The sequence below is a fragment of the Equus przewalskii genome, chromosome 15 (assembly GCF_037783145.1).
Source record: "Equus przewalskii isolate Varuska chromosome 15, EquPr2, whole genome shotgun sequence".
Classification (NCBI taxonomy): Eukaryota; Metazoa; Chordata; class Mammalia; order Perissodactyla; family Equidae; genus Equus; species Equus przewalskii.
The window spans coordinates 48,396,308-48,421,498 of NC_091845.1; the positions used below are offsets into that span (position 1 = coordinate 48,396,308).

A 25,191-nucleotide genomic window follows, 5' to 3' on the forward strand; every position below is an offset into this window, starting at 1 on the left:
GGTATCCGTGTTAATGACTCCACCTCCCCCAATCCACACACCAGCATCTTCACCATCCTCCCCACAAGCAGAGTAAGGATGGTGGGGGGTCGGGGGGAGGCTGGGGGAACTCAGAGAATCTAAATGGAAGGGGAAGGGGACGAGCAGAAAGGCTGGTGTGTAAGAAAGACAGAGACACATACACACACTTGAATGTGAAGGCATTGTAGAGTGGAACATATGTACAACGGGGCAGCAAAGAATCCAAAACGTACCCACATTTTGTCTTCGAATTTCTTTTACACACACGAATAACTCGAGTATCTGTTTCTAGCAGCCAAACACAATCTCTGACACATCTGCTTTTTGCCCCCTCACCCATGTATTTGTGAGCCATCGAAATTGATACACACTGACTTAACAAACACCTAGCAAGCACTATAATAAGCATTTTACCAATAATAACTTATTTAATCCTCATGACAACCCTGTGAGGGTCCTTGTTTTACAGATGAGGAAACTGAGGCACAAAGAAGGGAAGTCACTTACCCAAGTCATTTATTAAGCGTCAAAACCAGGCATCAAGCCCAGGCAGCCTGGCTAGAGCACAGCCCTTTACGTGCTCTGCTGCCCCTCCAGCAGCTCTGCAGTGCATTCACACTCGGTGCTGTGCATCAGGCCATGGTACGACCTTACTACAACTTAAGTATCCATCGTCCTGTTGGACTTTCGGGTTATTTATAACGTTTCTGATTTAAGCACTGTCACTAAGAAGCCTCTCGAAGCCCCTTTTAGTGTTTTCTTGTGCTCATGTGTGGGCATTTCTCTAGGATATACACCCAGAGGCTAGAGATGCTGGATCATAGGGTATGAGCATCTCCAACTCACTAGATGCCATCAAACTGTTCTCCAAAGTGGACGTATCAACTGATTTTCCCAACAGACTACAGCCCCACTGAGCCATGCCCTCACCCCTGACATTTGCTAACTGGATCAGTGTGAAATGGTGTATTATGGTTTTGAGCCCCATTTCCTCATGACTTGTGAGGCTGATCATCTTTTTGCATTCATCAGCCTCTCCTGAGAACTGTCTGTTCACCTCCTTTCCCATTTTTCTGTCAGGCTGCTTTTCCTTTGAGTCGTAGAAATTCTTTAAATATTCTTAATAATAAAACTTTCCTTACTATATAGTAACCCTCTTCATTTGTTCACTTGCTCTTTACCAAAAAGTCTACTTTATCTGATGCTAACATAGCTATATGACATTTCCTGAGGTTTGTATTCTCCCGATTTATCTTTCTCCAACTTTTACTTTAAATGTTTTTGTATTTTTGCCCCATTCAATCTAACACTGTCTTTGACCTAGAATTGAATCCCATCACATTTATGATTAATTCTATGTTTAAATTTGTTTTTTCTCTACTGCTACCACCAGTGGATTATCTTTTTTAACTCCATATCTGATCCTATTCTGGTCTAGAACTTACGCACTCTATTTCTATTCTACCCCTTTAAATTTTAATATGTACATTTATGCTAAAAGCCTAAAGTCAATCAACATCTCTAGCATCCCTCATAGAACTTTAATTGTTCTTACTCCACTACCCCCTTCTAATTTACATTTAATTAGTTTAAAATAATACTTGTGTTCAGTATTTAATCTGTTATTGTGGTTCTTCTTCTCTGCCTCCCAAAGCAGATATTTGTGTTTTATAGTCATATTTTCTTATGTGTCACATGTTTATCAGCTTGTCTGCTCACTCATTCCTCCTGCATCTCTCCTCTTCCTTCCAGGACTACTGTCCTTCCTGAAAGACGTCTTCCTTCAGTAAAGACCTTTAGGCAGAGAAGCCTTTGTTTGCTTTTCTGAAAATGTTATTTTGCCCTTTTTCCTAACTGACAATTTAGAAGAGCATGAACTTTTAGGTTGAGTTATATTCTCTCGGTAGTTTGAAAATATTATTCCACTATCTTCCGGCTTCTACTATTGTTGCTGAAAAGGCTGGTATTAGTTTAACTTTGTACATACTCTATGTACGAAGGCAGCCAGGGGGAAAAGACAATCTCTTTGCAGTTTCTCTACAAGCTATGTGTCTAAGCATGTGTTTAAATTTATTTATACTGCTTAGAAGAATATACTTTCAATCTGATGATTCACGTCTATTATCAATTCTGAAAAATTCCTGGCTTTTATCAATTTAACTATTGCACTTCCCCAATCTATGATTCCGAAATTTCTATCCCAAGTATATTAGACGTGCCCATTCCACCCGGTCCCTAAGTCTGCTTTCACATTCTCCAATTCCGTGCATAAGCACCATTGTAGATAATTCCATAGAGCCTAACTTCCAGTTCATTAATTCTCTCTTTAGCTGCGTCTAATTCCTTAGCTCTAAACACTGTTTAGCTCTTCTACTTAATTTATAAATTCAATTAATCTATTTTTTAACTTCTATAAGTTCTATTTTAAAAAACCTCTTGGTCAATTTTTTATATTTCTGTTCTTTGTTATACTTCCAAATCCCTATCTTATAATTCCACAATTTAACTTCTTGAACATCTATTTCCACCATTTGCTATTTCTGATAATTTTTACTCATGGTATCTTGTTTCCTTCTGTCTTTTGGAATTCTGGATACTGACCTTATGTTCAGTAGGGCCTTTCCTGTGGGACTATGTGAGGCCAAGTTTGAGGGGGCAACCGTCCAGAGATCATATATATTTTTGTTTCTGCCAAATTCACTAGGACATTACCAACCTGGAATCACTTTAATTGCTCAACTTTGAGGTTCCCAGAGAATAAAGATGGTATAAGCTTCAACTGCAAGCTCACGTAAGCACGGCACTATGGTTATAAATTCTCAGGGAAACTACTTGCTGCCCAGCAACCTAAGCCAAACAATTTCACTATCCATTTTGTCAGCAAAAGGATGCTTCTTCTAGTCCATACTTCACTGAGGGTATAACTTTGTGGAAGTCCCATCATGTGAGAGCCTCAGTCTCAATTCCACATCTTGTCTCCCGTGCCTTGCACACTGCTACTAAACTCGCATCTCTAAATTATGGAGAGAGGCAAAGTCCCCCCAGGAAGCAACACCTTTAGCTAGTGGAGGTGTACACCTCTAGTTTCCAGCTTCCTCTTGCTTTTCTCTTACTTCCTTATACATGCAGCTATGCATATGCACTTAAAAAGGATATTTATTATACTTTTTCCAGCATTTCTATGTGTCTTACATGGGGAGATTTTTCAGCTGTTTTGTTCACTACTATTGCCAGAAATGGAAGTCCAGGAGCACTTTCCAAGGGTGACAGGAGGAGCTCTATCTGCCTTCAGAAGTCCAGCCTAGGAACAAGGAATCAAGCCAGGTCCCCTCAAGGCACTTCCAACTTTGACTTTATAAACAAGTCCCTGGCACCATCCTCCCATACAAGGTGTGGGGTCCATTCTCTGGAATAATACTTGCCTTTCTCCAGACACCATCATTTTTGAAGAATATTGGAGAGAGAGCTTCTAGGTAAAGGTCAAGGGTTATACACAAATATTACTTTTTCTCCCTCCTGTAATCCCCCTAAAGCGACAGCAAAGAAGTTTTTAAGGCATAAACCCATAAGGACAAAGAGAACGGGAGAGAACCAGAAAAATAAAATTTTAGAGTTGGAAAGCAAACACTCAAGTGGTCAGTGATCATACAGACTCCTAAGCTGGCTGCAGAGAAAGGTGAGAAGCAGTATGATTTGCACCACAGAATCCTCCAAAACTCAGGAATTTGTGGCACCAGCTATCTTTGGAAGAGAGGGGTAAGATGAGTCAAAGACAGAAGGGTTGGTTGGTAAGGGGCAGCCAGATCCTCTGATCTTACTACCACTCACCATGGCTGCAGGCCACCCCTCCCTTGACCCTGCAGAGAGCAGAAGGTTATTTTCTACAGAAAATAAAACAGAGAACCTCTGGACAGGGAGGAGGAGGCACACTTGAGGGTACGGTACCACACTGAAACAAGAGAAATACAGAATACACCAAATATAGAAACCCCTAGCTCTCTTGCCCCTGTGGCTCCCAGAATTTTAGCAGCCAGGCCTATACACATCCCCACCCCCCACCACCAAATAGAAAACAGAAGATATTTCTCAAGAGAATCTAACTAGCTTCAAAAACAGCCCAATGGAATCATCCTACATTTGGCACATTCCACTCACGAGCTCAGAGCTTTCAATCAGTATTCAGGACCATCCCTAAACATGAACAAGTCTAGGAAAGTCAGTTACTTGAAAGACAGAGATAAAAACAGAAAAAAACCAACTTGGAGAAAACAGAGATTATTCAGGGAGATGAGCAACTTCAAAATTATATCAATATCCTCAGAGAGATAAAAGGCAATGCACCCATGAAAAATGAATAGGATGGCATTGTTAAAAGACTAGATAACAAAAGAGCTCTCAGGAAGTACAAATACATATATATGATGGCAGAAAAAATGAAAAGCAACAGAAGGATTAGAAGATAACATTAAAGGGGCTGGCCCAGTGTGGCGCAGCAGTTAAGTGCACACATTCTGCTTTGGCAGCCTGGGGTTCACCAGTTCAGATCCTGGGTACAGACATGGCACCACTTGGCAAGCCATGCTGTGGTAGGCATCCCACATATAAAGTAGAGGAAGATGGGCACGGATGTTGGCTCAGGGCCAGTCTTCCTCAGCAAAAAGAAGAGGATTGGCAGCAGATGTTAGCTCAGGGCTGATCTTCCTCAAAAAAAAAAAAAAAGAAGAAGAAAACATTAAAGAACCTCACAAGAAAGTAGAGCAAACACAGAAATATACAGAAAATAGGAGAAAAAAGAGAAAAGACAAAGAATTTAGAGGCCCAGTCCAGGAAGTCCAACACGTAAATAACAGGAGTTCCAGAAAGAGGAAACAAAAAGGAAGAAATCAAAGACAAGCACAGTGGATAAAAACAGGCCTCCCCACTAAGGAAAATCACTGTGCCTTCACAACACAGTGGGGACAAGAAAACACCCTACAACAAATGTCTAGCAAGAGAAAAATGTCAGCTATAAAGGATTAGGAATCAGAAGGGCTTTGAACTTCCAGTAGCCAACACTTGGATGCTAGAATACAATGGCACAGTGCTTCACAATTTGGAAGGAAAAAGACTTCCTATTTATAAATACCCATACCCAGTTAGCTATCAACGAAACATATAGGCTGTAGTGAGTAAAGCAAGATCACAAAAATGAACCTTCTATTCACCCTTTCTCAAAAGGTACTAAAGGATATGCTCCACAAAAATGAGGGAGTAAACAAAGAAAGAGGATACAAAAACCCAAAAGTCCAACACAGGAGCTAAGTGATAGGTATCTTCAAGATGATGAGTAAAAGACATACAGGGTGACAGCTGGTCCAGGATACAAGCCACAGTCTGCATGTAAACTCTGTTCAAATTTCTGGCTGACCCTTAACTACGCAGGCAGAGAATACATTCCAAGCACCCAAGTAAGCCTAAAAGAACTGAACAGATATTTCAGCAGCTGCCCATCACAGAAGAAAGATTTTTAATTCAGTCATTTTAACTATCTAATACAAAAACAAAGCAATGCTTTTGAGAGGAACATAAACATAACAGAATCCAGTCTTTACAATTATCATTCACAACATTCAAATCTAATCTAAGAGTAGATGAAAAATAGGAAAATGTGTCTTATACTCAAGAAAATACATTCAATGGAGATTGACTCTAAGATGATTGGATGTCGCAATTAGCAAAGAGTTTAAAGTAACTATTAGAAGCATGCTCAAGGAAGTAAAGGAAAACATGCTCCAAAGAATGCACCAATAGGATATCTAAGCAGAGAAATAAAACCTGTAAAAAAAGAACCAAACGGAAATTCTAAAATTGAAAATCTGAAATAAAAAATTCACCAAAACAGGTTGAAAGTAAATAGATGGAAATAAGTGTATCACGCCAACATAAGCTAGAGTGGCTGTAAGATGAAATTCTACAACAGGGAGACACCAAAATGGATGACTTACTCCGCTTTGAAGCCCCACCAATTAGTAGTATTCCCCAATATTGAAACAATTTCCCATAATCATGAAATATCACTTAAAAGAAAAAAACTGGGGGCTGGCCTGGAGACATAGTAGTTAAGTTCGCACACTCCGCTTTGGCGGCTCAAGGTTCACAGGTTCAGATCCTGAGCACAGACCCACACACCACTTGTCAAGCCATGTTGTGGTGGCATCCCACATACAAAATAGAGGAAGACTGGCAAGAGATGTTAGCTCAGGGCCAATCTTCCTCACAAAAAAACAAAAACAAAACTGAAATGCTTTGATTTTTATTGGAAAAACTGTCCACTTCTCAACTTGTGTTGTTTCTCCTGTCTCTTAAAGTAAGCATCCATATAGGCATGGATATATTTCTGGACTTTCTATTCTGTTCCATTGTCTATTTAGCTATCTTGCACCAACAGCTTACCATCTTAGTTACTGCAGCTTTACAATGAATCCTGAAATCCAGTAGGCACACCTTTTTCCCCTCAAGACAACCTTGGCTTTTCTCGATCCTTTGCATTTCCAAATTGTTTTACTATGAGGATTAACTAAAGATTAAACCCTAAAGGCTTTTTCTGCACTCTACTGAGATAAGACTATAGCTTTTCTTTACTCTGTGAACATGCAGATTAGATTTTTCAATCATTATATCAACAACACATTTTTGGGATCAAAACATCATGATGTATTATTATTTGTACATATTGCTGGATTCTATTTGTGAATGTTTTAAGGATTTTTGCATCTTATGTCCATTAGGGATATTAGTTCTATTTATCTCTCCTACTCTATGTTCCCTTATCTCTCTTTTATTGTCTTCTTTTCAATTTGAGAATTCTCTATTATTCCATTTTTCCCCTTCATTAGCTTGAAAGTTATAATCTTTCTATCCTTTAGTGGTTATCCAGAGATTACAGCATGCCTTCTTGACTTATCAAAATCTCACATTAGCTGCTAGTTTCACCCTCTTTCCGAAGGACAACGTAAGAACTTTCAGAACAGTTAAATTCCATTTTTACTCCATTCCATATGCTCATATAGCACTGCCGTCATGTGGTTTGTTTTTAGGTGTATTCCAAACTCAGTAACACACTTCTCTCATAAAATAAATGTCTGAATATTTATAATTTTCATTGTTGCTCATTCCATTCTACACCTCTGACCTTCCACCTAGATCATTTTCCTTCTGCCTGAAGAACACCCTCTTTACTTGATATCCTCATTCTTGAATGACAGTTTCATTTGATACAGAACTTTAGATTGACAGTTATTTCTTTAGCACTTAAAGCTATCATTCCATTGTCTTCTGGGTTTCACAGTTTTTGATAAGTTAGCTGTCAATACAACCATTGCTCCTTTGATAGCAATGCTTTTTTCTCTGATTGTTTTTTAAGATTCTCTGTCTTTAGTTTTAAGAAGTTTGGCTGTGATAGAAACAGATGTGGAATTTATATATCTTATCCAGGTTCACCAGAGCTTCTTGAATCTGTAGCTTAATATCTTTCATTCATTTTACAAAGTTCCCAGCTATAATGTCTTCTGCCTCATTCTCTGTCCTTTATTTCTGTGGCTCTGATTACATGAATCCTAGACCTTCTCTCTTCATCCTCTATGTGTCTTTCCTGCTCTTCTGTATTACCTTTTTGTCTCTCCATGGTTCAGTCTGTATATTATCTACTGATCTATCTTCCAGTTCACTAATTCTCTCTTCAGTTGCACCTAATCTCCTGATAAAATGATTCACTGAGTTCTTAATTTCTGTTGGTCTACAGGTCAGTTCTATAACAGATTTTTCATTTGCTTGCTTTATATATATATATAAGCTTGGTTTTTTTTTTACTGAGGAAGATTCACCCTGAGCTAATACTCATGCCAATCTTCCTCTATTTTTCAGTATGTGGCCCCTAGCACAGCATGGCTGCTAACAGAATGGTGTAGGTCCGTGCCCAGGAACCAAACCCAGGCTGGTGAAGTGGAGTGCACTGAACTTAGAAAACACTAGGCCACCAGGGCTGGCTCAGTTGTTAGATGTCTTTATAGCTCTCTTCTGAAATTTCCACTTTCATTTCCTTGATTATAGTGAGCACTGCTATTTTTCAGTATGTGTATAACTCCAATCTGGAGCTCATCCAGGTCTACTTCAACTGTGATGTTTCTGCTGGCTATTTATTTTAAATGACCAGCCAGTTATTATATGTGCAAAATTGTTTGTAGAAATAATTTGAGGCCTAGAATGATGTAATATTCCTAGAATGATGTTACATGTGCTTTTGGCAGGCAGCTAAGGGCACCATTAATTCCAGAACATCTTAATCAAACTTTAGAGTGTGTCTTCTTTTGGCTCCCCCTCACCCCTATGCCTTTGGGTCCTAACCCAAAAGGAGGGGTTCACTACATCCACCCCCTGTTTAGAACTGCAATTCCTGTCTTCCTAGCCCCACAAGGCTATCGGATACAAGGCTCAGCCTCTCAGGTGCCCATATGGAAGGACTGAAAACAGACTCAAATGTCAAAGTCCCCACTCAGGGCTTCTGTTCTCACACAGATCCTGGCCTGGTAGGTCTTTACTATCTTCTTAGCTATACAATGCTTTCAACCAGAGAAGTTTTTTTAATTTGTCCATCTTTTCCAGATGCCTTCAGAAAGGTTGGTCCTGATAATCAAAAGAGGAAGTGTCCATATCTAGTTTTCACTCAGCTTTTAGACATACTTTCAGGACCCTAAACGACCCAAAGGGGTTACCTCTACATATACGTAGAAACTGCGCTCACCAGTGTAGATAAGACTGCCCATGGGAAGAGTTAACTGAGAACAACACAGACCCCAAAGCAGAGTCCTGAAAAAGGTAACTTCCATTTCAAAGTGTAACTCAAGAGGAAAACAGAATTTACTTTCAACCAACTTTATAACTTCAGACTGTTATGGCCTGAACTATGTCCCCCTCAAAATTCATAACCCCAGTGTGAACGTACTGGAAGATAAAGCCTTTAAAGAGATAATTAGGTCAAACAAAGTCATTAGGGGAGGCCATAATCCAATGGGACTGGTGTCCTTAAAAGAAGAGGAAGAGACAACAAGAATATACACACACAGAAAAAAGACCATGTGAGGACACAGCAAAGAAGGCAGCTATCTGCAAGCCAAGGAAAAAGGCCTGACTACAAACCAACGCTGCCAGCACCTTGATCTTGGACTTCCAGCATCCAAAACTGTGAGAAAATAAATTTCTGTTACCTAAGCCACCAAGTCTGTGATGTTCTGTTACGGCAGCCCTAGCAGACCAATACGCAGACAGTGCACATCACCTGTACAACGTAGGAAAGGGGACTGGGACATCAGTCATACTAGAAACAGTACCACAAATCCAGCGTCACCTAAATCGAAGAGCAGGACCTGCCAAGTGGGCTTACACAGGGAATCCCAGTAAAATAGTGGTGAAAGAGTAGATAGCATGCTGAAGAAGGAGTCTAGCAAAGCAGGCACCTTGGAGAACAAGTCAGCTCAAACTGTCTTCCCTAATTCTTCAGCCAGTCATGGCAGCAGGTTATGCAAGGGAACAAGGCACACCCTTCAGGCAGGAACCGAAGCTCACCAGAGCCCCTTCGGTCTTGAGAAACTTCTCACCAGACTAGAAATTCTTCTACAGGTTTCTCCGATACCCCCTACCACCACTATCATGACATGTGAAATCAGGATCCTGCCATGCCAAGATCTTGTCAAATACACTGGGCTCACCAGTAGTGGCCCTGTTAAACACAGCTCCTTAAAACCTTCAGCAAGTGCCTCAGTCTCTCTGGAGGGTGGAAGCAGAAAGGAGCATGGTGAGAGAGCACATACAGTCACACGCATGCACTTCCTTCCATCTCAAACCCAGACCAGCACATCCTGCTAGCCCACTGCTTACCCTCCTATGTAAGCAAAGTAACCAGGAGACTCAGACACGGGAAGCAGCCTCTCTGGCTCTCCTCAGACACTAGGCCAGAAGCAGCGAGCACTCTCCCTGTCCCTTCACGAAGTGGGCTATTCCTACATTCTGTAATCTAGCATTTCTAGAGGGGAAGAAGTGCTCAGAGATTGCTGCAGAGGGCCACCTGCCCTCTCAACTGGGTTCTGCCCCCACTGCCGTCACCTGGGTAGCCTCAAAAGAAACAAACAAACCACAGTATAGTCATTTTCCAGTATCTATTAAAATTTAAAACATACATGTCATATGACCCAGAAATTCCTCTTCTTGTCACCTATCCTTGAGAAACAATCTGTATAAACTATATACAATCAGGAAGCCCATCAATAGGAGACTAGATAAAATGGAGTCTATACTCAAACTTTGAAATTTCACACAGCTATTGAAAAGATCGAGGTAGATCCATATATAGATTGCCAAAACATATCTCTGAATTTAAAAAGCCATGCCATGCAACAGCACAGATGCAAGTCACAAACATGGTGAGAAAAGATGGACACAAAACAGTTCATTCTATAAGATTCCATTCACTTAAAGCACAAAAACAGGCAAAACTGACACATGCTGTTAGAAGTCTGGATAGTGGTTACCCTTAGGGGTTTAGGGGGTAGAGACTGGAATGGAGCAAGAGACTGCAGGGGGTGGGAGGGGAGTGGCTAGTAAATTTCTGATTGTTGATCTGGATGCTGATTACATGAGCATATTCAATTCATGAAAATTCATCAAGCTGTCACTTAGGGTAATCACACTGTTCTATAGATATTTTATTTTATACGTCACTTAAATGTTGAAAAGAGCAATACAATTTTAGGTAAAAAAAAAAAAAACCCTCTCTATTTCTCTAAATATTTCTATAGATGGTAAAATATCTAGAAGGATATCTACCAACCTGAGAAGGCTCACTTCTGGAAGAGGACTCAGAATGGGGCCAGGAGTGATAAAGGAGACCCCGGTTTTATCTGTAACATCTAAATTTCTGCAATTGAATTTATATATATTATTTGTAAAGCTAAAAATTAATAAAATTTAAAACGAGAAGAGCAGTGATGGCCAAAGTGAACTCTACTGCCCCAAGTACACCCCAGGTGGCTAACCAGGAGACCTGTGGGTGAGGGGAGTTTTGAGACCGGTTTTTCAGGGTAGGGTAGACAAGACTGCATTGCCATGGCTCTCTTTTCCCTGAGTGGCCCTGCAGGACACACTCTCACATGGGGGGTTCACAGGAGGGGCCAGCCAGGTGGGAAAGGAAACCAGAATTCACCTCTTTAAATTTTCTGCCCCTCTATTTTCTAAGCCCCAGAGCAGATGAACCCTGATCCCCTATGTCCTCAGAGCACAGAGATGCTGGACCTCCTTATGCGCCCTGCGCCACAGGGCTCCCCTCTAAGCCACCTACCGCCTAAGCCAGCAGTTCCAAGGGAGGCCCTGGTCTGCCTGGCTTGTGAGCACCTGAAGGGAATGTCAAAACTTACGTGAGAAGGAAATTTCCAAAAAGTACATAAAGTAAGGGTTTCTTAACCCATGGCTGCCAGCCAAGGGTTCTGAGAACTCATGCATGCTTTCTTAATCAATGGGGGGGAAGGGGAAAAGAGGGCTGTCAATGACGCTGAACATTAAAAGGCATTGTCCTCATACCTGAAAACATTGTACACCACTACATAAACCAGAAGAAAAAACATCCTGTCATCAACACTCAAGAAAGTCAGCTTCCAAGTCAGCCTCTTGCTTTCACTGGTTCAAGTCTAAGAGGCAAGGAGGGGCCCCACCCTCTCCTTGGATGGACAGACAACAGCTGGTCTGGTCACATCTTCCGAAACGCTCGGCCACAAATCCCGGGAAGCAGCCTCCTCCATCCTCCAGCCAAGAGCTTGGGTTTCCAACCAGCCTTCCTTTTCCTTCCCCGGAACTAATTTTAGACTCCTTGGTTGTCAGAGGGGAACTGAAATAGTCGGCAGAGGAACGTTTGCAAACAAGAACATGAGCTCACCTCACAAAACACCTCAGCTCCAGCCCAGAAACTGGTCAGAGAGAAGTCCCATTGATTGTACAGCAGGCCAAGCCCCAAGAGAAGGTCCCCCCAGGAGGACCATACATCTGCCCAGTGGGGCAGGATTCCTTTCCAACACCGTCTCAGCAATCACATGTCCATGAATGAAAACACTCAGCTAGGGCTGCCTAAGACACTCTGAACATGTATGTGTACAGCGAGATTGGAAGTACCAGGGCAAAGCACAGAGCAGTCCACAGGCAGGAAGCATGAGTGATTCTGGGCCAGGAGGAGGCATGGCTGGCCCCCAAACAATCCTGGCCTGCGTGACCATCCCAGCCTGCAGTGTCAGTTGGTTTCCAGTACCTATCATTGTCTCACACAGACATCACTCAGAAACAAACAACAAAGACTCAGAAGAAGGCAGCAGCATCTCCTCTCCCCCATCTTCAACACCACCCAGCAACCTGAGCATCCAGGAGCAGCACCACCAGCACCTCAAGGAACAGGGACCTCTTGGGCTGGGCTGGGCTGGGCCTGTGCGTCTGGTGAAGACCAAAAGGAAGCCCCAAACAAGGGGATGGGTGTCTATTCTGGAACAAAGGATGGTGATAGAAGGGGAGGGAAAGGAAAGAAGACAAAGAATTCTGAGAAGGCAACAAAGTTCCCTTTGGAAAGACCCCAAAGAGATGGAAACAGGAAGCCTCAACTCCAGCAAGAAACTCTTTAAAATAAGCACTTCACACAACAGTGATGTGGAGAACTGGGAAACTGAGGATTTCAGGGCAGCTTCCTCCAGCCTAAGAACCCAGTGCAGCAAGCTGTGTCTTGCTGAGTTCAAGATCAGACAAGAGCCCCTCAGAAGGCCGTTCCTAGCAGAGCTGGGTGTCGGTCAGAGGAGGAGTGGAGGACAAACACGGGTGCTGCCAGCCTGCCAGGCCCAACACACAGGCGCCCACAGAGATCACCCCTTCCGTCAGGGCCTGCAGCGCTGGCGCTGGCCGTTCTGCCCACCACACCTCCCCAGGACCCCAGGGAAGCGCGCCCTGCCCTCCAATTCCCTGGGGCCAGGGTAGAGACCGGTGCCCATACCTTTGCGGAGAGGCTGCCCCCCTGCCCTGGCGTCCCCGGGCTCGGGGCTCCAGGCCCACAGCCGCTGCGGCTCCTCGGGGCGCCGCGCGGCCGGCCCGCCCGGGGGAAAGGGCATGCCCGCGTCCTGCTACCACCGCCCGCGCTCCTGCAGGCCGCCGCGGACCGCCCCCACTCCGGCGGCTCCCGGCTCAGCAGACCGGGGCTGCGGGGCGCCGCGGAGGCCCCGGCAACAGGCACTTCCAGACATTCTGCGCGTGCGGGAGGGAGCGGCGCGAGCGCAGACCTCGCGGCGCGGGCGCGGGCAGCAGCGGGCGGGCGGGCTGCCCGGCCCACCCACAACCACCGCCTCCCTGAAACCCGAACCACTGCTGGGAAAACTCAAGGACGCCAGGATTGTACTCCGGGGCCAGCAGCGGGTACTCCCGAAGCACTAATTTCGAACCAAACTCTCACACGCTGAGCAGGTTTATCAGAGCAGGAATCTCCAGCTTCCCATCCCGAATCGGGTGGGAGGGGAGGGGTGCAGACAGTAGCCATTAACCCCGCCTCTCACAAGCGTCTCTTTAAACCGTGAGAACATTCTAGATCAGAAGTTTTCAACCTGAGGTGATTTTGCACGCCCTCTGCCTACGACATTTTTGGTTGTCACGATTAGAAGAGCTACAAGCATTTAGGTGGGTATGCGCCAGGGATGCTACTAAACATGCTGCAATGCACAAGACAGCTCTCACCACAACCCCACCACTCCACCACACCCACAAACACACCTAACAGAGAATCACTGGGTCCAAATTGTCCACAGTGTCAAGGCTGAGAAAGTCTGTTCTAGAACGAGGTCTACCCAGCCAGGACCTGCCTGAGGGCTGTCTATTCAGCGTCATTCTCAAAAGCAGTACCCAGGCCAGATCCCCCTCAGCCTCTAGATCCCAGACTGTGCTAACAGGCCATTATCTGCAAGTGGATCTAAACTCTGACCTGATGTCCCTTGGTTCCCACTTGCAGTATCCTGAGGTCCCAGGCAGGGGGCTGAATGCACAGGCACTCAGGTGACGGCTTCCTGGAGGAGGAGGGGATCAGGCCTGGAATGTGAACATTGGGCAGGATCACAAACAGCAGAAGTAAAGTAGAAGTCATGTCCAGTGGCTAGAACAGGGTAAGTAGAGGTATCAATGTGGTAACAAGCCCAGTGTACCCGCAAAGGCCAGCAAGGTGCCCCTCAGGACTGGTACAGCAGGTATGTGCAGGGCAGCCAGAACTTCACCGAGTCCAATCCAGGGGGCTACAGGTTCCTGGTATCAGCGCAAAACAGCAAGTGTGCATGCATAATGAATGCATGCACACACACAGTCTCTTATTAGTATTTTCCTGGGGAAAGGATCCACAGCTTTCATCAGACTCTCAGAGGGGCCAGTGATACAAAGGACCATGGTGTAGGATGGGGGCTCTTCACTGGGCTCCCTGTAAAGGAAGTTCCTTGGGTGAAGTGCCAGGGGAGGTCCAGGTACTGTTTGGGGATTCTTGATACCCAGAAAGACCCTGCAGGGTAGTACACCAGAGAGGCCTACCCAAGCTGTGGGAGGCCGTGGGGTTCTGGGTCTTATGTTTTCACCCAGCTGTAGGGCCTGGGAAGCTGGGTGAGTTTCTCACACCATCTACCTTGAAAGAGCCTCCAAGAGCTGAGGAGGGTGTCCACTCCTCCCAAAGGGCAGGCCAGCGCGCCAAAAAGGGAGAGCCTGGAGTGCCCAACAGGTACAAGGACAGGTAGCAGAGGACATCCTTCCCTGGGGAAGAGCATCAATGGCCTGTGGCTCTGTGGCCCGTGTCCTTGTCAGCTACCACCACACTGGGCCTGAGGATCACTTCACTCATCACACACACACTTCTCCTCCAAAGCAATGGACATCTCTGGGTCAGAGAGTAGCCAGCCTATGAGGACAGCTTAGGGCAGTTACGGCCTGAACTTCCTGATGGGACAGAAAGGAGGCAGGTCTTCCTTCTCTGCCCGTGGCTCCTGACATTCCACTCAGAACACCCTTCACTCTGCCCCCAAAGGCCCTGATCCGAACCCCAAGTACAGAGACAGATGTCAGGAGTTCTTGTGGGATACACAGATGTGTGTCTGGGATGTCCATTGCAAAGCAAGAGCCAAATGGCACCATGTACCATTATTACAGCACAAATTCCCCCTTTTCTTCGAGGACTGCACCATCCAATATGGTAGCCACTAGCCAAATGTGACTACTAAGCACCTGAAATGGGGAAAGTGTAAATTGAGATGTTCTGTTAAGTATAAAATACAGACTGGATTTCAATGACAATAAAAAAAAAAAAGTAATGTAAAATCTCTCTTTTTTTTAAGATTGGCACTTGAGCTAACATTTGTTGCCAATCTTTTTTTTTTTCTTCTTCTTCCCAAAGCCCCCCCTCCCTGGTACATAGTTGTATATTCTAGTTGTAGGTCCTTCTGGTTCTGCTATGTGGGACGCCACCTCAGCATGGCTTGATGAGCAGTGCCATGTCCGCACCCAGGACCTGAACCAGTGAAACCCTGGGCCGCCAAAGTGGAGCACATGAACTCAACCACTCAGCCACGGGGCCCGCCCCTCATTATTTTAATATTTATTTCATATTGAAAAGACTATTTTACATACATTAGGCTAAATAAAATATATCATTAAAGTTAATTTCACCTTGTTAGGGACTAAATGCTTATGTTCCCTCAACATTCATATGCTGAAACCCTAATACCCAGGATGAAGATATTTGCAGTTGAGAAGGCAGCCATCTGCAAGCTGGGAAGAGGGCCTCACCAGAACCCTGCTATGCTGGCACACTGATCTTGGACTTCCAGCCTCCAGAGCTATGAGAAAATAAATTCTACTGTTTGTCACCCAGTCTAAAGTATTTTGTTATAGCAACCCTAGAAAAAACAACTGTTTCTTTTTCCTTTTATTGACACGACTACTAGTAAGCTTTAAGTTATATACATGGTTCACACCATATTTCTTTCGGACAGGGCCATCCTAGATCTTCCTTCTACAAGGGCACCGTGTGCTGCAGGAGGTGGGGGTAATTCTAAATGGCAAGCCAGGAGCTTGAAGGACAGGCACTCACGAAGTCAAAGGAACAGGAGGGCCAGCTCTGCCCCGACCTGGGCCTGGAGCAGCTCTTCCCAAAATTCTCACAGGTCAGGGCAGTGGCCACCAGAAGACCAGCTAGGGTGACCACAAGAAATACCCGGTGACCTCAGGGCAAGAAAGCAGGTCGTGGGGGGCTGGCCCCGTGGCCGAGTGGTTAAGTTCGCGCGCTCCGCTGCAGGCGGCCCAGTGTTTCGTCGGTTCGAATCCTGGGCGCGGACATGGCACTGCTCGTCAGACCACGCTGAGGCAGCGTCCCACATGCCACAACTAGAGGAACCCACAACGAAGAATACACAACTATGTACCGGGGGGCTTTGGGGAGAAAAAGGGAAAAATAAAATCTTAAAAAAAAAAAAAAAAAAAAAAAAAAAGAAAGCAGGTCGTGGGACTCCAGTCTAACCCCAGTTGCCCCACCTTGCAGGGTACACTGCTCAGCCCTGCCCAAGCCAGCAGGGGGGAGCAGAGAGAAGAGGAGGGGAAATATAGTCCTTCCAGGCGCCCAATCCAACCCTGCCCTGCCTAATCAGGGAGGGAGGTGAGACTGGCGAGGCCAGACTGAAACAATTAGGGAGAAGATTCCAGGTCCGAGGCTGTCCTGTCCTGGAGTCCCCCTCTGCAGGCCTGGGCTTAGAAGACCCCAGGCACCTCTAGGAGGGATCTAGAGACAGTCAGCTGGGCTGCTGCGTGCCTATCAAATCAGCTTGCTGCCACCACCCCCTAGAGACCAATGCCTTCCTTTCACTTCAGAGCTCTCAATCTTGGGAAAAAGCATCTCAAAGCAGCACTTAAAAGCAGAGAGAGGAAAGACTTCAACACCACCACCACTGCTTCTACCACACAGAAAATGGCTCCAAAAGAGCCACGATGTCCCCTCCTACATCGTTCCCAGGTAACAATAAGAAGGTCTCTGTCCTCTAGACCCTGCACTCAGGCTACGCAGCTCCAATCCCCACACCGAGAACTAGCTTGCTTTCTGTGTGGACAGCTGAGCGACGCCACATTGCAAACGACGCGGTTAGAGTAGGGGTAAGGATGGGCTGGAGATCCCGGATCCCCACCCCCGCCGCCGCGCGGGGATCCCAGCCCCGCCCCTGCACGCCCAGCCCCGCCCTTCGCGGGTTTCCCAGACTCCGCGCTGCTGCCACCGCGGGCGGCGGGGAACCCGCGCTGCATGTGTAATAGGGGCTGGGAACAAAGACGCGCAGGACTCCGCTCCCAGGCTGCCGCACACCCGCCGCCCCGACTGCCCCGGGCTTCTCCCTGGAGCTTCAACGCGCAGCTCCGCACGCTTCCCAGGGCTGCCCGGAGCCATCTAAACCGGAGCGCATAGCCCGCCCCTGCGCGCACACCTGCGCGGGGCGCGCCCCAGCACCGCTAGAAGAGGAAAATCAGTGCTTCGGCCTTGGGGGAAAAGCGCTTTTCCGGCGAAACTCCGCGTGCATACAGCTGCACCCACACACCCTCAACCACACACACACGAGCCAAACCCTAGCCCCGCGGGGTCAGCCACCCCCGCCACGTGCTTCCCAGAGGCCAGAAACATGTTGGCTTTTCTTCTCGCCCCACCTCCCTTCCCAGGCGCCCAAAACAAAGCGGTCCTGCGGGGCGGCCGCACCTCGTGTCCTGGGGCCCGCCGCAGGGAGAGCGGGCGCAGTTGGAAGCTGGTGCCAACGGCCCGCCTTTTGGGGAACACGACGCAGACGTCGGTGGGATGGGGTGCAAAGGACTCCGCCGGGCTCGGTGAAGCAGCCCCCTTCGCTTCGCAACACCTAGTGGCTCTGAGGGTCGCGCAGTTCTGCCCCCAGCCGCTGCTGAACCTACAATCCCGCCAACCTTGGATTAGATCTGCCCGCCCCGCTTGGCCACTTTGCCCACTTGGGTTTTCCTCTCTCTCTCTAGGCTCCACGCGCTCGCGTAGCCTGAACCCCGACCCTGGGGCTCCAGGTCCCGCCCCCATCGTGGGGTCGCCCCCGCAAACCCAAGCCCCGCAGGTCGCCGCACAGACAGGATCGTCCTCCCAAGATCCCCGAGCGGGGCGCCCAGTCCCCGCCCCGGGAGGTGTAAGCTGGGTGCAGGTGGCGCGGCGAGGAGGCCGCGGGGCCGCCCTTTGTTGGTAAACACCGCGCGGCGCCCGAGGCCGGCCCCGCGCGCCCTCCCCGCGTCCCCCACGCCGCGCCCCGTCCTTACCCGCGCACAGCGATCCCCAGAGGAGGGCGAGGGCCGCCCAGGGCGCCGTCATGTTCCGCGGCGCCGCCCCGCGGACACCCGGAGCCCGCGGACAGGGCCGCGCGGCGCTCCAGGGGCGCGCAGGGCCCGGCGGCGGCTGCGCTGTCCTTCCCGCTCCTTCCTTAGGTCTCTTCCCCACGCGCTTCCTGCGCCTTCGTCCCCGGGCAGCGTGCAGGCTCCAAGGGCCGGGCGGCGGGGCCGGGCTCAGGGCTGCTGCGGGCGGCGCAGGCTGCGGCCCGGGCTCCGGGGCGACGCAGGGGCCGGGGGGCGGCGGCGGGGCGCGGGCCGGGGCGCGCCCGACTTGGGCATAGCGCGGCGGGGCTGGGCCCGGGCCCCGGGCGCAGGGGCCGAGTCCGGAGGGGCCATGAACGGGGGGAGGGGTGGGGGGAGGGGATCTGAACCGAGTCCAAAATGGCTCCTGAGCCGCGGCCGCGGAGCCGAGCCAGCGGGGAAACCCGGATGTTGGATACAAAGAGGCGGGCGAGCTGGGCGGGGAGGGGGAGGGGGAGGGGAGGCGGGCCCTCCAGCCGCGTGGTCCGCGCCCCCCTCAGGGGCGGGGCCCCAGAGAAACAACAACAAGGAGGCCCCGCCCCCAGCGCGCGCCCTCTGGGAGGAGGCGTGCAAACCGCGGAGCTGCGGGGAGGGGTGGGCACGGGGTACCGCTTTGCCCCGGGACTCCGTGGCCGCCGCACTTGAGATTCTTGCTCGGCGCGCTGGAGCCCACGCTCCCGAACTCGTGCTGCCCTGCAACCCCGGAGTGGGTGGACAGCCCCCAGATTCTGGCCTGGATTCCTTTCTGCGCCTCCGTTAACCCACCTGTGAAATAAGGGCCACAATGAACCATAGGAGAGTCGTGTCTTTATTGATGAACGAACGAATCAGCAGAAAAAGGCTGACTTCTCTGAAATGACAAGTGGTCCCCGACGTCTGCAACCCCGCCCCCCACACACAAAGGGACAGCTGAGGATGCTGTAGTTGGAACCATCCGAGGGAGAGAGCGCGGAGCCCCGTCCAGCAGAGCAGCAGCAGGTGAAAAAGGGCCTCTGACAACTTGCTTCGCCATCCTTACCCCAAGTGGTCGTCAGAATTCCCACCCACCCCCCACTTCAATCTGCACCTCCAATTGTTCTCAATTGTCTCCAGTCCCCACAGTGGAAGATCTTGTCTAGCGAGTGGCCCGGCTTCCCTCCTCATCACCAGCTTCCTCTTTGGGGGCCCGTTGTTCTCCAGAGCTTGAGAGGGTCATGATGGGGCTCCCAGCTAAAAACAGAAAGCCCATCACAGTTCAGGGATGAGGTGCGGGATCCTTAGATACAGAAATTGTCTTCAGGCTTCTCCTGGCTTGCCACATCCTTTCTTGGAGTAGGGCAGGAGCAGGGCACAAGCAGCCGGGGGAAGTGGCGCCTAGAAATCTGAGTTATTTCACTTCTCTGAGCCTCAGTTTCCTCACACAGAAAGCGAAGACATTAGACTCCTGTGCTTTGCAGTTTTTAAATGGCAGAAATCTTCTTCAAACAAAAGCTATGTAAAAGTCCACCAAATAGAATGTATATTGCCTTGACTGAAGTTGAAATGAGTGTTCACCACCCCCAGTTTCCAAAGCACCAGAAACACCTCAGGGACCACACTTTGGAGTCACTACCCAGAAAGATTTCTGGGTCTCTAAAGGTCCTTTCTAGTTTAGGGACCAGCCCCATGGCCGAGTGGTTAAGTTCGTGGGCTCCGCTTGGGCAGCCCGGGGTTCATCAGTTTGGAATCTGGGCGCGGACATGGCACTGCTCATCAGGCCATGCTGGGCCTATGTCCCACAGAGCTGAACTAGAAGGACCTACAACTAGAATACACAACTATATACTGGGGGGCTTTGGGGAGAAGAAAAAAAAAGAGAAGATTGGAGAGAGATGTTAGGCCAGGTGCCAATCTTTAAAAAAAAAAAAAGAAAAGGACAGCCCCACCTTGCCACAACCCCTACAGGTGACCCATTCATTATATAGGCCTCCTAACACAGGATTGAATGCTACTGTGTGCGGAGCAAGAAGCACTGTAGTATGGGACACCTTGGCTGTGTATAAGATATTTGATAATCCCACAGGAGGCTATACTGATAGACACACAATGGCAGGGAAAGCAGCTCCATATCCAGACTGTATCTTTTCTATGGAAGATAAATCACTGCCTCCTCCCTACTGAAAGGTATCAACTATAATCCATGTGCCAACAATTAGATTTCCTGGTTCCTCTCTTCTACTCCACACCAGGTCAGGGATCACAGTAAGGGCTCCCTGTGGTCCAAGTTGCCAACACCCCTCTGTTTTCCACCCTGACATCTCTGGGAACTCCAAATTTGTATATCCAGTTGCCTACTTGACATCTGTATTTGGCAGCCTATCAGGCATCTTGAACTTGACCTAGCCAAAAGAGAATTCCTCATTTTCCCCATAAATCTACTCCTCCCCAAGTTGTCCCTGTCTTAATCAGTGGTACAACCAACTAACCAATTGCCCAAATCAGAACTTTGTGAGTCATTCTTGATTCCTCCCATATTCAGTCTATCAACAAGTTGGCTTCAAAAACATATCCACCCTCCAGCCACTTATTTCCACATATACTATCAGCACCCACATTTCTCATCTGGACCACTGAAACACCAGTGAACTGAAAGGGATCGTAACTGCTCACCTGCTTCCATTCTTGCCTGGCTATAATTCATCTTCCATACAGCAACTGAAATGATCTTTTTAAAATGGAACTCATATCATATTACTCCCTTTCTTAAAATCCTCCCGTGGTTTCCTGTTAGGATGGCTAACAAAACTCTACGTAATCAGCCTTTCCTCTCCCATCTCACCATTATCAGCCAGACACACTGGCCTGCTTTCTGTTCCTCAGACACATTAAAGTTGTTTCTGCTTTAGAGCCCCTGCAATCCCCATTGCCACTGCTGGAATACTCTTCCCCTGCTTCTCCTGGAGAGCTGAAATCCATGTTGTTGAGTTTATGGGATTAGCCTCTGTCTCTGCCAACATTTTGTTCATGAGCCCATTGAGCAAATACTAGGCTGGTTGAAAAAGGTGATGATGGATAGTGAAAAAGCAAGTTTGATTTGGGTTTTCTGTTCTTTTGAACTACAAGTATACTAAATATCAGATATGGGGGTGACTGGAAGCTGAAAGGCAAAAAACAAACAATTGTCCATATAGAACTTATGGCAGGGAGTTCTGCCGTTCAGGCATTCTGTGTGTTAGTGAGGCGGGGTCGGTGAGCCGAGGAGTCGAAAGAAAGATTTCTTAGACTCTCAAGATCTGGCAGTAGTGCTCTTTTATTTAGAGAATAGTGTGGAATAGCATGGGGACAGGGCCCAAGGGCAGTCAGAGCTGCTGCTGCTGCCACTTCTGCTGCCCCTGCTGGCATGGGGACAGGACCCATGGGCAGGCAGAGCCGCTGCTGCTGCCCCGAGTTGAGGTTTAGGGCTAATTTTATAAGGCATGGGTATGTGAGTCATCTCTTTACAAGACAAAGGAAAGAACATGAAAAAAAGTTAAAATGGTATCAGTGCAGGTGGGGTCTGGCCCTTGGGTGATCCCATGACTTTTAGACAAGAATCAAATCGGATTAAGTAAAGGTTAGAAAGGTTAGAAGCCACCACCCTAAGTCAGTTACATGAGATTGCCAGACAGCAACCAACTTAAGTTCTTGCCTTCCCCATTAAGAGTTTCTAGGGACAAGGTCATCTCCCTTCTTCTTCCTGGTATAGAGAGGGAGGCACCTTTTATAGGTAGAGATTTAACTTACAAATGTAAATGTGTCCCAACAAGGGCAAGTTCCACTCCCCAGAGCCTCCTTCCCTGTCCCTGTTATCAAAAGCAATCAGCCCCAAACAGTCCCGATGCCAAAGAGACATATCCTGGGGTGGCCAAATTCAGGTCCCTACAAGGTCATACCCCCCTTCCTTCACAAATGCAAATATCTCTCCAAGGGCAAGCAAATTCCAGTCCTCAGAGCCTGCTTCTCATCTGCAGTTTTTTAAAATTAACCAGCCTAAAATCCTCATCATTAGGACCACTCTTCCCCTACTCTCTCCCTTCCTCAGTGATCAAGGTCGGAAACCAAGGAATTGGGAAGAAACAATTGAGCATCGTACCCTTCAGTATCAAGCTAATGAAAGAAGATGGGAAACTACAGCCTTATAATATGACTTGATATCTGTATAATTAGAAGGCATTTTATTGTGAGAGTTAAATGCATTTATTTGGCAAGATAAACTCTTAAAGTAACCACAATTTGTAATTTTATCTGGAAACTTCTTCACTTAAAAAAATAGAAGTAGTTGAAACTCCCTCAGCTTCTGAGAGGCTCTGGTTAAGAGATATGCTGTAGTGGGTAACTGTGAGAAATATGGGATAATACATATAAACGTATATTAGTGGGTAATATAGGTACAGCAGTATCACGTTAAACTTCAGGGCGTTACCATTCACACTAATGGGGGGTGTGTGTGCAAGGTTTCTTTGGCAATACAATTTCCCCCAAATTTAGTAAACTATCTCTTTGTTTCCAATCTGTTCTATGTACCATCAACAACACTGAGAGTTATTTCCTAGACATAGTTCTCAAACTGTTTATTTCTTTTCTGCCTTGCCCCCATACTTCCTCTCCCCACCCCCTCTCTTTACTTAATGGTGGCTACCCTGAGGTCAACTAAATGAACTGGCTTGAGTGGAAAGGTGACACTCTCTAACTCTCAAGATAGATTAGATTATACTGTACTAATGGAAAATGCTCAAACCTCAATGGCTTAAAACAACAAAATTTATTTCTCACTCAATCCATTGTGGGTCACCAAGCAAGAAGTACTCATTGCAATAACTCAGGGGGAAAGGCTAATGGAGGCTACCTTTTTTTTTTTCCTGAGGAAGATTCGTCCTGAGCTAACATCTGTTGCCAATCTTCCTCTTTTTGCTTGAGGAAGACTGTCACTGAGCTAACATTTGTGCCAATCTTCCTCTATTTTATGTGGGACACTGCCACAGCATGGCCACTGACAGACAAATGGTGTAGGTCTGAGCCTAGGAACCAAACTGGGACTGTGGAAGTGGAATGTGCCAAAGTGAACTGAACCACTAGGCCACGGGGCCAGCCCCTGGAAACTACATGTTGATACATGCTTCTACTCTTGCAGAGACAGGGCGAAGAGAGCATGGTAAATTACCTGCTGGCTCTTAACACTTCTACCAGATTCTGAGATGATGGCAGCTAGGTTAGTGGCTGCATAGTTTTTTGAATACTCCAAAATTCTCACATCAAAACACAGAGCTATGTGAAAAATAAACCAACAAAAAGAAAGTCCATGTACATTTATAATAAAACTAGGTGACAAAGTTTCCCTCAAAATACAGGCAAATGGAGACAAACTATAAACTACCAACAACAACAAAAGCTTCATGGACTAGCATCTGTGTGAGGGGAAGCTGAGGAACATGACAGGGTGTATGAGGTACCCAAGAACCACAGAACCCCAAAATAGCTAAGAGATATTCATTGGAAAGCATAGCTCAATAACTTAAGAACAGTAGGTGAAACTGGGAGGGATTTTCCCCAATTCAATAGCAAGTGAATGCATTCTGTTTTTCTGGTAAAAAACAGAAAGAGCTGGAACCGTGTGCCCCTGTGAACTCTTAAAACTGACCAGCCAGGACTCCCTTTTAGGGCAGATTCCTACACTGAGGAAAAACTGCTTGAAGTAGAACCGAAATTGAGCTGGATAAGATTTTTTTTACTCCATACTTTCTGCCACAACAATAAGAATTCTGGATGAAATATAGGAGGCAACTATTTTTGGACATTGTACAATGCTGTAATCCCTGGGAGAAGAGAAACAAATGAAGTGAGCCTGAGGATTGCTCCTGCTTTCTGCCTGGAGACAAATTCCAGTTCACAAGGTATGGAGCATATCCCAAACAGAGGCTGGCAACCTTGTAAAGTTGAGGACAGGAAGAGAGACTGGAGGTCAGGAAGGCTGCAGCAAATTTAAGGAGCAGAGTACCAGAGGGGAGGGAGTTGCATAGAGAATGCTGCAGATCTGCAGAGGAGTCTCCTTGGGTCTTTTGCTGAATTCTATGTTTCACATACATAGAATGAAACTCCATGAGGTGAGGGAAAGAAAGACAGAAGCACTATAAGTTGAATAGCTCCAAGAACCCACACAGGATAGGGAAGTTCTTGGTTCTAAGCGGCCAGAGTGGAAAGTCCTCATTGAACACCCAGGACACTCAGAGTTGGGACTCAGAGGGTCACTCCATTGTAGTGGAGCTAAATTAGCCCTAGAATAAAGGATACTGTAAACCCACATTACCAAGCCTTGAAATGATCAAACTGAATATAAGTAACTTAAGTACCTACCAGACAAAAGTCTAACACTTTTTAAAGGAATTCAACAGATCTGGCACTCTATGATAAAAAACATACAGTGGCCAATATGTAGTAAAAAATTACTAGACATGAGAAGTAGTAGGAGAATGTGACCCATAAGCAGAAGAAAAATCAGTCAGAAACAGAAAGAAATGACAGAGATGATGGAACTATCAGTAAAAGATTTTTAAAAAGCTATTGTAAATATGCTCAAATATTTAAGGGAAATATGAACATAATGAAGAGAGGATGAAAATATTTTAAAAATGGACTTTCTGGAGATAAAATATAATCATTTTTTTAAAAAAGATTAATTGGATGGAATTGATAGCGGATTAAACACTA

At 46.9% G+C, this 25,191-nt stretch overlaps 2 protein-coding genes across 6 annotated transcripts in view; both read right to left on the reverse strand.

Moving 5' to 3' along the window:
• The window catches only part of ACVR2B (activin A receptor type 2B), a 30,546-nt gene extending 11,737 nt beyond the window's left edge, over positions 1 to 18,809 (reverse strand). For 2 of the 5 annotated variants that reach the window (XM_070577238.1, XM_070577237.1), the window contains exon 1: positions 18,400 to 18,594. In XM_070577238.1, the coding sequence (XP_070433339.1) occupies positions 18,400 to 18,451 (52 nt within the window). In that variant the 5' untranslated portion in view covers positions 18,452 to 18,594. Of the gene's footprint in view, positions 1 to 13,072; positions 13,307 to 18,399 lie in introns of those variants that run through there. The other 3 variants (XM_070577236.1, XM_070577235.1, XM_070577239.1) reach the window with 2 other exon arrangements.
• Positions 18,810 to 19,544: 735 nt separating this feature from the next.
• The window catches only part of XYLB (xylulokinase), a 78,165-nt gene continuing 72,518 nt past the window's right edge, over positions 19,545 to 25,191 (reverse strand). Inside the window, exon 19 of the mRNA XM_070577241.1 lies at positions 19,545 to 19,698. Coding sequence (XP_070433342.1) covers positions 19,681 to 19,698 — 18 coding nt within the window. The 3' untranslated portion in view covers positions 19,545 to 19,680. The remainder of the gene's footprint in view (positions 19,699 to 25,191) is intronic.